This window comes from Anser cygnoides, chromosome 13 (genome assembly GCF_040182565.1).
Source record: "Anser cygnoides isolate HZ-2024a breed goose chromosome 13, Taihu_goose_T2T_genome, whole genome shotgun sequence".
In the NCBI taxonomy this organism is placed as follows: domain Eukaryota; kingdom Metazoa; phylum Chordata; class Aves; order Anseriformes; family Anatidae; genus Anser; species Anser cygnoides.
In genome coordinates, this window is record NC_089885.1 from 1,346,557 (window position 1) to 1,358,867 (window position 12,311).

The following is a 12,311-nucleotide window of genomic DNA, read 5'->3' on the forward strand; positions in this document are numbered from 1 at the left end:
TAGACTGACAATATTTATCTTGTCATCGGAATAGGGTAGATATTGTTGGCCAAATACTGACACATTGTTCTTAAACATAGCACTCAAAGTTAGTTAACTCAAATAAATCATTGGGAGTTTACATTCCTATTCCCTGCAATACAACTAAGTTTGTAGAATTCTACCTGCAGAAACTGACCTGCAAACCACCCTGTAGCTATACCATCACACTTAGTGAGTCAAGCTCATATTTTCTAAGTCACCACAAAATTAAAAAACATCTTGACATTGCAAGAAATAAATAAAACATCTCCCTAAAAAGCAACTACTCAGCATTTGCAAAGACACAAAGATACTACATTCTAACTAAAACTTTATCTTGCTGGCAGACCTCAACATAAAGAGAGATCAACTTTTAAAAAATCAACATTTAGAGTACTAGTGCAAGCTAAGATTTCAGTTCTAAGGGCAGTGCTGACTACAAAAATATCCAGAATGTGTCATATATCCCCCCCACACACACTTACTTGCCAGAAGCCAGTTATCCTTCTCCAGTTTCAGTCTCTGTAGAACCCTTTGCACATGCTCCAACTGCTTCTTCTCCTCTTCAAGGAGCTTGTCTTGAAGAGCTGTGCAACGTTCTTTTTCCTTTTTCTTTTTATTTGGAGGCTATAAAACATCAATAAACTCATTTAATATTATACTAACATTTGCTGTAGACAGAACAATGACATTCCTGGTACTGCTAAAAAATGTGAAAAGCTTTCTGTCTCACTAAGTAATGTTCTGCTCTAATAATCACCTGATTTTATTTATGAATACTGGATAGCTAATGACAAAAAGTGATCACCTAAACTACATACACAGGTGTCAATGATTGTTTTCCAGAAGACTGATTTTTCCAGTAATTTTTACTCAGTGGAGCCACTGGTGTTTTTTAAATGGAAATCATATGCAAGGGTCAAATTAGATGACTGAGAAATCAGAACGGTGAGTGAGGTGACAATAAAGCTCTCTGAATGGACCAACTTACTCAGAATTAAGTTTTAACTTTGGTTAGCTTAACATAAAAATCTATTTACATAAAATAGGTGAAACAGCAGTTAAATGATTTAACTCAATATGGTACTTCAATATCCTGTCATTTACTGCAAATCAGTAGTTGATTTTTCAGAGATTTTTATCTTAAAAAAGCCCACACACCTCCATGCAGTCTATCTTACTCCATGGAAGGAAGTAAAATTTAGAACACAAATTATAATGTGCATGCATAACTTGCAGTTCCAGGAAAAGTTCTGTCCCTGCTGGCAAACAATCAATAATGGTATCACAAACAAATAGCACACTCTTCCTTAGCAATGACATATGCATACAAAAACATTTATTTATATAACTTTTAATTCTGTATTTGCTACAAAAACTAATATCCAGCACTACCCAAAGTGGAATAATCATGTCTTCATAATGGCATTTTGAAAAGTACTAGTTTGAAACAGTATCAGTAAACAGATAGTTGCTCTTTGTTTATATATGGGATTAGTCATTAAAAAAGTCTTAATACAACGTTTCATGAAAAAAAGTCTTTCAAGATTAAACAAGCATAAAAACGTATAAACATACCATTTCCTGATTGTCATCTATGGCTTTCATCTGGACTTTAAGTTTATTGACTTCTCTGTCATAGCTACTATGTGGGACAGCAAGGTCATACATTGTCAAAGACCAGAACGTAGCATAGAACTGAGGACTGATATCATCCCAGACTTTGGGAAGGTGCAGAGAGATCACAGCATCATGAACAGGTGCCATTACCAGCTCACACGATGTAATGTATTTGTGAACCTTGTGCTGCTGTTTATTTCCCTTTTCAGCTTTTTTTAGTTCATCATACTTGGACTGTGGATAGAAACACAAAGGTAAACACTTGTAACCTCTGTACACAGAAATCACTTAATTTCACAAAAGCTCTTCTATGTAAGAAAGATTTATGTAAGATATTTTATTTACGTACATAAAGAACTGAAGAATATCATACTGAACCTTTAGTGGATTTATCATTCTTCAATGATGGTACTATCTTTCAACTCACCTCTTCTTAGAGAAATAATTCCTCATAAGGCTTCTGCATTTTTTATTTAGCAAACAAACTTTCATAGGAACCTAACACATATAGTAATAAAATGTAGAATGGCCTCTCTAACAGCAGACAAATTAAAAAGCGTTCTACTTACTGAAATATGGTGAGCATACATAGGTCTCGAGAGGAAAAACGCAGCATCATGAGGTGTGTGAAATTCATTACAGAGAACATCAATTGAAGGCACTCGCTTGATGTAATCCTCTGTGCTTAGATTGGATGCTAGAAACCCACCAAATTGTACCAGGGTGTCATGGCACTATGTAAACGACACAAAGAGAGAACAATTTTATTTTGTTCAGAAATGAACCTAGGGAGGTCTTGAAAGTCTGTTTGCTTTTTTGGTTGCTCTTTCTTTTTCAAGGGTTAACACCACATATTACACCAAGAAATTTCTCATGGGGGAAGAACTGCTTAGTTTTCCATGCTACATACTTCTATCACTCAATGCTGATTCAACTGTTTCTGCACCTAAAGGAAAGACTTACAAGAGTCAGCAGATCTGTAAGAGCATTCTGTTCTACCAGAATGAAACTAATTCCCACTGCCTAAGGCAGCAAAGGAATCGGGCTGATTCTTTAAAAAAAGAAGAATCCCTCTAACAAAATAAGATCAGAAAAACACTATAACCTACTTTAAAATGTAAGTCCTTACCTCCTATGACAAAGGACACTTCAATCTTTCACTCAGAAAGATTAAGTATAAATTATGTTGACATCAGTGTGTTATAATGATATCACTGTAAATTTTAAAAATTCTTATATGTTGTGCTGATACCAAACGCTGACACACTAGAGGTTACCAAAGAAAAGTCTTAATGTTTTTATCTTACCTGGTCATACAGTTTTCCCACCAGCTTCAGATGTTTTTCCCCTCCCTCTTGAAAGATCACACCATTTCTCTGCTGAGCCATAAGCAGGCACAGTGGAAGGGCAAGGTCATGGTCCAATAATGCATCTTTCAATCTCTGAGAGGATTTTTTTGTATTCCTGATTTGGCCAAAGTATCCACCCTGCACAGTACAGGAAAAAAAGTTGCCTAAATTTGGAAACAGCAAATTACAAATTTAAACCATACGTGCTTCTGATCATGGAAATACTGGTGAATTAACATCAATACAGTTTCTTGTGTGTCAATAAAAATTTCTCTCTGGATCCTGTGTTGCTATGCATATAATATTAGAATCAGAAACAAACTTGTCTTGCATGCTGTTAGTTTTCTACACAGTAAATGCCACTTCTCATCATGGGCATCATGACACAGCATCTTTGAGCAGACCGTTGCAGACCTAGGTCTAAGTCTCTTCTATGATTCAATACAGCTATTATTCAATTCAGAAACTTCAGAATTTATTTCTTATTCTAGATATTCATCTGCCTAGGGAGTTCAGTCTAGGTCAGACTCAACTAGGTCTTTGCAGCCGAGGCTGCAACAGTTTGAACCATTAAGATGGCTTAAGATATTACTCCACTCAACAGGGAGTTGCCACACTCATAACTGGGCTAAAACAGCAGGACTGCACAACATACAAGCTCACTGGCTGCTGTAATTTGCAGTCTGTCTTGTAACAGCAGATAATGAAGGCTGCTTTCATTAACAGAGGGATGCTGTGAAGCACAGCAACTAAGGCTTGTGTATACTTTATCTTGGCTGCCTGTCTGCAAGGTCTGTAAGCTCAATGGAGTAGGAAGGTCTCAGACAAAAGCATTAACACCTTTCTCAGCTATGCTGCCAGAGGTCATGAATCAAGAGTCTTCAGGAGCACCATTAACAAGCAACAGCTATTATTAATTAAATCTAATATGAACACACCTCAGCTTTTAGTTGTTCTCCACCAGTCATGGCTTCCAATTGCTCCATCGTCATTTCTTCTGTAATTTCTATCCCTGCCATTTTTTGTACTACCTCTTTTAAAATAAGCAAATCAAAGCTGCACAGAAAAGTGGAGTAAAAACAAGAAAATTTGCTTAAGAAATGGAAGCTGTGACATTCAATACACAGTAGAAAGCAACAATATGATGCATGTTAAACCAAATGACATCTTAAATTGTTTTTTGCAGGGAAAAAGAGTATGATGAGCACACAAAGATTTCTCTATCACAGGTTCAAAGTTGTTATTTCAAAGCAGCACAAGCATTCAAGAGCTGGATTTTACAGTCCCTTACGAAAAACAGATTTCATTGTTTTTGAAAATATTGAGTGTAGTCCTATTAGCTTTAAGTATCAACAAATTACTCAAAAATGTATTGTTCTCTCCTGTTGTTTTACATGCTTCATACTGTATCTATATCATTTCACCTACTGTGAACATGGAATTCACAGATTTTTTTTCTTTTTCGAATTTCTACAACAGTACATGGGTTTTGAAATTTACTGGCACAATTAGTCAACAGAGCTGACGTGGAACACAGAAAACATTGATATTTAAAACACAAGAAAGTACAAAATACTCCAGTAATTATGCCCTCCAGCAACTAGGCTTCATTCCATGCTATGAATTCTAAGGGCGATGACTAATCCTCAACAGAAGTACAGTTAAGGTATATTAGAATCATTCAAATAAGCAATATTTTTTATCTTCTCAAATTTGTGACCTACTTAGAAAAAATGTGTTGACCCATGCACTCCAAAACGAAGTTGTGCATTTAAATAATTTATACTGTTTATAGCTGGAGAAACAAGCAAAAATGTGTCTTCTGTTTAGGAACTTTGCAATACCAACATATACTCTAATCCAAACACTTGAATACTGCAGTCCTATGGAACTGGTCACAGTGGTAAATCTATTTTATTTCTAACATCAGAAGTACTAATATATTTTTTTTAAATATTCTGGGTTTGTGTTTTCTTCTAAATACTTAGTCTTAATATATAAATCTTGGTAAAGACAAGAAATACTACTTACCCTCCTGTAGCTCAATGTGATTGTATCACCATCAGAATACAAAACAAATTGGGGACAGGGGAACACATGAGACAGAGCATCTACTTTGCAGGGAAGGGAAAAAAACTAGAGTTCTCGATATAAATACCCTAAAATAACATGCTGCGTTATCTCCTGCTGTCTTTCAGTAAGACTATGGGGATTCATAATAGAATATAAGTCAATATTCACCTATGCAATGAGAAATAATCCATTAAAATTAATTAAATAAGGAAGCAGTAATACTAAGTGATGATGGCAGAAGGACAGAAGAACATAAAAGACTCAAATTGCAAACCTTAAAAAAAATTTGAGTGATTAATACTGATGTACCAAGAAGCAATTCAACAGTCATTACATAAATCAAAGTATTTAAAACACTATAAAAATCTTAAAAGATCCCTACAGATAAGACATTACAGGAAAGAAAAATCTGAAGTTTGAACAATCACATCCTTCTGTATCATAGATGGTTTTGGTTTTCCCCTCTTTTTTTTTTAAATAATGGACAATAATTTCTACAACAGTATTGCAGACCAGGAGGGCTTTTTTTGCCTGGTTAGGCAAGAAAACTCTATTAAAATAAGTTACAGATGAAAGACTAGTGCTTCAAATAGTAACACAGCACAGCTATAAAAGTTCAGGAAAAATCCAGCAAACATATTATTCTTTTTTCTATTTAAATTTCTTAACATTTCTAGTAATATAAATGGAGCGTTACCACTACTAGAGTAACTACTAATTGAGTGCTATATATCAGCAGAAGAAACATCCAAAAAAGACATTGTGAAAATGGAGTTTATGAAGATCAGTTGTGCAAGACTTGCCTTTTCCCAGCTTTCAGTTGGTTGGCTACGTATTGAAGTAGGCCAGCAAGTTCAATTGGGTATTTTCTGAAAACAGCACCACAAAAGCTAGCCAGACCTAAAGCAAAGAGAAGCAGAAGCTGTGAATGAATCTCATTATATATATATATATAAGTATTAAACAAATACACACAGAACATCGGCAATGTGTATTTTTTTGTAATACAAAGAAAAATGTTTTTCCATTGATTAAACTTGCCAGCTTTCTGTTCAAAAAAATAGCTGGCAGATCCAAGTGAAAGACTGATAACAACAATCAATAGCATGGCAGATCATAGTGACAGTGAAGTATTAAATGTTAATGTAATAAAATAAAAATACTAACTCTGAAGCCAGCTTGAAATAGTAGTGTCATCATGCTTCATTCTCTCCTTCTCGGGATTTGCCAGTGCTTCAATGATACAGTCTTTAGTGGAGTTAAAGAGAATATTTTTCTTCCTTTTGTCAAAACAAAAGCTATACAGACATTTTTTCCAGCTCCACAATTTGTAATGTATGAATATGATATACAAGTACAGAAAGCATGATACAAGGGATCCACTAACATATAGCTCTGGTGTTAAAAAAAAAATCATGAAAACGGTAACTTAAAATCTTTAACCCACTATTTACAGGTTTGCTATGCCTTCAAGAAGGGTGCAAAAACAGTAAATCAACTTCAAAATAAAGTGTAATTTTCATAGTATGAAAGTAGTGTAGAACAAGTAGAGAGTATTCTGTAACCCTGTAAGTGTAAAAAGGTATTCCAAAACTTCACTAAAATTTCCAGCAAAAAGCAGCAACCAAACAGTATTTACTGACAAAGAAGAGATTTAATGCATCTACAACTGCAACTATATCAGTACCAGATGTATTAATTTACATAAAAGGATACATGCCAAGACATCGTAATTCAGTGAAGTGAGGTATTTCAGTGAATCAACAACTGGGGTTATTAAGTTATCGTATTTTTGTATTTGTGATAAAATCTGAAAGTTAGAAAAAGACACATTAAGCTGGAGAACAAACAGCATACCTTCTCTTTCACATAATAAACCAAAACCTTTTAGCGACACTCATCTTCAAAACCTACTCAAAATACTTAGAAATATGAGACAAAGCATCTCTAAATTCTAAAAAAAGAATTCTATATTAGCATTTTCTTTAAAATTAGACAATATTAACTTTTAATCTATCAGAAAATAAAAATCGCAAAAACATTTCACTGATTTTGTTTTTTCTAAGACCTCTCAAAATCCTAGACCCTAAAGCAGCAACAGAAACTTACAGCTATTTTAAGACTACCAAAAAGAAACTATTTCACAAAATAATACAAGTAAACTGTATTAATCAAATTTTAGTATGTTCTTTGCTACATGATTTAATACACAGACATAGTTACACTTCAAGTTAATACTGAAAAAATACTTAACAATAAATACAAAAAATAATACTTAAACTTATAAATAACAATTGGTAGATAAATAATCTGGTGTATCATTCCTGAATAACCTGATCAGCACATCTGTGTACCTCAGATCTACCTCAGCTGTCTCAAATTAAATACTTCACTCATATACAGAAGCAATGAAATTTTCAGTGCAGTTTTAGTTATTTAAGAGCTATTGTCAACATTTAATATCTCGGTCTTTGTTTCTATAGTACAGCAAATATCACACTTCAAAATTTGCATCAGAAAAGTAAAAAAATTGAAAATAGAACTGCCTTCTCATCAAGACCACAGGTGTTTTCTAATGCTCAAATATCTAGAGTTAGGATAAAAGAGTCTTTAAACACATGTAACTACATACATAATCAAATAAAATCGTAGGATTGCTGTGACTGAGCTTTCCGATTTGTCTTCCAGAGGGTTTCACATTTTCCTTAGTTAGACGCCTGTAAAAGAGAACATTTTTTATTGCAATGGAAAAGCTAAAAGAATATTAGAACAGGCTAGATCCAATGAAGAGCTTTATTAGTTGCAATGATTAAATCCTCAACAGAAGATGCACTTTTTAAGAAATCTAAGCATAGAAATATTATTCCTCTAGGAATCTGAAGCCTATAGTCCTAGAACGTGTAGAAGAAAAAAACAAACCTGTTGTCCCCATGTTACTATGGGCTGAATTCTAGTTTCAATTTTGAGCACCTTGCATTTTGAAGTTGTCAACAGGACAGATACAGCTTACAAAAACAGCCCGTAACACTGTTAGTTTCTTATGCAAATTTAAATTAGCCACAGATCAGTCACTTTGTATTCATCGCCCTGTTTATTGAAAACAAAAAAGCCCCCACACCCTCACTAATTTTATTGTTTTACTTCCACATCATTCCTTAATAAAGATAAAAGCTTAACACTAAATCTGAAGTTGATACATGAGTGTAAATTGTACACATTAATATTAAAGTAGAAAGGCAACACCTCAGCAGTTTTAGTTTCACTTGTCTCCAGTTCACACCCCACAGATGTTTAAGCACCATTTCTGCCTCAGTGATAACAACAGTATAACACCATCACAACCTCTAGTACTTCGTCAAAATTTTCAAAATGGTCTATATTCTGTACACAGCTTCCATGAACAGCTCCAACATGAAGAAATCCATTGTAACTGAATCTGCAGAGATTTTGGTATGTAGCAAGGTTTTTGAGAACTACACTGTTCTATTTAAATTGTACTTCAAACTTTCAAATTATCTCAGTTTCCTGTCTCAATTCTCTACCTGGAAAAGGAACAATACTGTAAATTGCATAACACCTTTAAAGAGTTTGGCCAAAACGATCATACACAAACAATTTTACCTTAGTTTTATTGGCTTTTCATAGCAATCTTAACTGTCAGCAGTGTGGCTCACCTGCCCAATAGAAATTCACTGTACAAGAAGGGACACACTTCCATAGTCTTCTCTAGCTATGCTCCAAGTCAGAAAAGAGAATCATAATCCTATCTAGATTTCACATCTGCAAGACCGAAGTCTCTTAGCCAGTAACAATTATTCTGTCTTGCCCATGTAGCAATTATTGTCTTGCCATTAAAGAAAAAGTTTGTTTTTAGCCCAAGCTATACAAAGAGAATCCAAATTCTTGAGATGTCACATTGAAGGTAAATCTTCATGCAAGCTCAAACAATTTAAGATGAAAACAAACCATTCAATTCAACTTATTGCTCTGCTATGAAAACTACAGAAAAAGAAACTGGGACAAGACTTTTCAGTCTGTTGGGATTAAAGAGCCTCCATACACAGAGAAAATTTGTTGCACTCAGGACATTCCCATAAGCAAAGCAGTTTATCAACAGCAGCATATCCATGGAAAAAGTTTTAAAAACATTTAATGGGTCATTTCGCAGATGAAATACCCTTATTGGTGACAAATTAGTCCATTTCACTACTTATTTTACAGTTTTTAAGCACACTACATTAAATATTTTACAAACAAGGATTGTCATTAGAAAAGGAAAGTATTTGTCAAGGTATTTTTTTTTTTTTTTCTTCAGCTGGTGAGATGCAATACACTGCACCACAGTTGATAATTTATGGAATTAGACAACTTACTTCATAATATATTTGGCTCGGTCTATGGTTTGAGCTTTAACTTTCACTAGAAGTGGATGACTATTGTAGGTTTCGTTTTTCCATTGTCCATAAAGACGGTACCTTGAAAAATAAAAGGAAAACTATTTTTAGTATTCACGGTTTATAAGAGGCCACTTCCAAAGAACAGAAACAAGTTATTCTACTCACCGGTACTGATATGGAAAAGTTTTGAACATTCCCCATAACTCCTCAGACATGCATGCATTGCAGTCCATCAAAGAAAGAGATGGAAGCAAAACTTGATCAGTAATACTCAGCAAACAGCTAAACAGTATCTCCTGAGATAAAGACAAAAAACTCAGGGTAACTACCATGTATGTCAAAAACAACATGAATTGCACATTTGCCACAAAATTATGACTTCTTAAACAAGAAAAAAGTCTAAAAGGACTTAGCTAATAAAAGACTTACGATGTGAGATATTCTTAAATCAAGGACCACATATGCTGTCAGTATTTTTTTTGCCTGTATAAAGTCTTTTGCAAAGTAGCTGACATTTTTCCAAGTGTTATATTCATATTATAGAATCAAATAATACATAAAAATGAATAAATTAGGGACTTGCATGAAGTGCAACATCAGAAAATAGATTTGGGCAACTAACTTCAATGTATTACGGTACTCCTTGCTATTACTTAAATTTTCAGAATTCTAGGTTAAAATCTAAAGGCATTGTATGTGTTCCCAAGGCACACAGTAACAATTTTCATGTTTTTCAATATCAACTATTTTTTTTTAAACTTGTGTTTTTTTTTTTAAACTTCCGTTTCCCATTTGGACAGTTTTCTAAAGTTTCTGTTTCTGTGGCTATTAGAATAACCACAATGTAAAAAAAAATAATAATAATTTCAAGAGAGCATAATCTTTAATATGGTATCACATCCTACATTATAATATATAAATACTAAAAAAGAAATAGTCCTTGTGTTTTTCCAGCACTTCCATGTACGAGCAGCTATCCATGTCTCCAGCCAAGATTTCTTTGCAACAGGTAACTCGGTCATGGATCCAACTGCCTTAGGAGTCAGAACTAATTCCCAACTGTGCACTCTACTCACTTCTAAGCTGCACTTCCTTTCTAGTGAGGCATAACAGACCAGTTAATGCACTACTTGGCAGTTTCTTCTGAGTCTCACTTTACATTCATGACAATCTCCTACAGGAGATGGACAGACTCAGTCTACAACTGTCTCCCTGAAACACATGGTTCTCTCTTTTAACCCAGAGAAACTTTCTCAGAGCTAAGAAAGAATGGGATAAACAAAGCCTACAGAACAGCAATCATCTGCAGAAGACTGCATGACTCATCTGCAGGCCATGGATCACAGCTGATGTTACCCCACAGTTAGTAAGTTCAAAATCTAAAGTGATTCTGATCAAATTGAACTCTTAGCTCAATTAGTTCTAATTATTAGTGCTTTTAGAAACAGTTCAGATTTTTTTCCTCTCTGCCATGATTCAAGAAGTCAGGAAATCATGACAAGTGAGAAACCGAAGTAATAAGAACCTGCTGAAAACTACACAAACTTTATACTGAAAACTTGCCTGTTCATAAGAAGACTGATCTCAGTGGGATACCTGGATTTCACTGTGGCCAATCTCGAGTTCACAGAATCGAAGGGGTTGGAAGGGACCTCAAAAGATCATAGGGTCCAACCCCCCTGCCAAAGAAGGTTCCTTAGAGCAGGCTGCCCAGGTAGGCATCCAGATGGGCCTTGAATATCTCCAGAGAAGGAGACTCCACAACCTCCCAGGGCAAAAGTTAGTGAGTTAGCCGATAAACAAAAATTACCAATTGTAGTGGAAGTACCTACCCTACTTCTAATTTCTCATTTCTCTATGCTCTTATGCATAAATTATTTAAAATACAAGATGCCACTATGACAGTGTATTTATGTGACAGAGATGCTCTACCTGATTCTAAGCCAACTGGTAGTAGAATGCACTAGGCTATTAGAACAATATTAATTGTGAGGCATCTGTGGGGAGAGAGGAAAACCCACAGCAATTCAAAAAAGACTGTGACTGGCTCAAACCTGCCTATAAAACCAAGACAAGTCTTCAGTGTACGTTTGGTAAAGAATTAAATTCTACAGAGGAAGAAAGGCTGCACAGTTATTAAAAATTTAGTCTCAGTTAAACTCTCATAAGAACTCCTTCCTCCTCAAAAGATGAGAGAAGTAAAATTGACAACACAAGTTCACCTCCACAAATAGACTGCCATTTTACTGAACTAAAATATGTAATAAAAGCAGTGTGCAGGAGGAATGAGATCACTAGAACATTTAAAGCTCTTCCAAGAAATACGTAAGAATTAGCTCTACTAGAAATTAGCTCTACTAGAAATGTTACGTTCATTTTCAGATCAGAAGTCTTTAAGAAACTCACCATTTTCTCTTTATCTTCTTGCTTACTTCCATCAGACTGAAACTATAACAAAGACAATGATGTTAATTTGAGAATAATTAACATAACAGCTTCAGAACAAGGTTACCTCAGCAAAAGCACACACCTAATGGGCCACATGCCTAGTAAATGTTTAATTTTCCAGATTTGTTAGCATTAAAATAGTTGCAGGCCTAGTGGGTGGAAGGACATCTAAAGACCTACACATATCCTCCCCAATCTTCATTAGCACCATCTGCTGCAGTGTATGCTCTCAATGCTACATGCTGCAGTGCTTTCATCTTTTCACATATGGCCTCTTCCTCCTCCATCTAAATCTCTTCATACCTACTTTCATCATCTCTGAACTGGGTGTAGGACACAGCTAAGCCACATGCAGAAACACTGCCACTGGTCCATTATGCCGTTTGTGCATGCAACATTTGCA

At 34.8% G+C, this 12,311-nt stretch overlaps 1 protein-coding gene across 4 annotated transcripts in view; it reads right to left on the reverse strand.

Annotated features, from left to right (window-relative positions):
* THOC2 (THO complex subunit 2) overlaps nt 1-12,311 on the reverse strand; it is a 54,799-nt gene that overhangs the window by 17,134 nt on the left and 25,354 nt on the right. For all 4 annotated transcript variants that reach the window (XR_010834864.1, XR_010834865.1, XM_067005234.1 and 1 more), the window contains 12 exons: nt 11,867-11,908; nt 9,626-9,756; nt 9,437-9,538; nt 7,696-7,780; nt 6,780-6,873; nt 6,231-6,311; nt 5,867-5,963; nt 3,929-4,046; nt 2,949-3,128; nt 2,211-2,375; nt 1,600-1,875; nt 507-648 (listed from right to left, as the gene is read on the reverse strand). Coding sequence is in view for 2 of the 4 variants with exons in the window: in XM_067005234.1 (XP_066861335.1) it covers nt 507-648; nt 1,600-1,875; nt 2,211-2,375; nt 2,949-3,128; nt 3,929-4,046; nt 5,867-5,963; nt 6,231-6,311; nt 6,780-6,873; nt 7,696-7,780; nt 9,437-9,538; nt 9,626-9,756; nt 11,867-11,908 (1,513 nt within the window). In the remaining 2 variants the exon portion in view is untranslated. The remainder of the gene's footprint in view (nt 1-506; nt 649-1,599; nt 1,876-2,210; nt 2,376-2,948; nt 3,129-3,928; nt 4,047-5,866; nt 5,964-6,230; nt 6,312-6,779; nt 6,874-7,695; nt 7,781-9,436; nt 9,539-9,625; nt 9,757-11,866; nt 11,909-12,311) is intronic.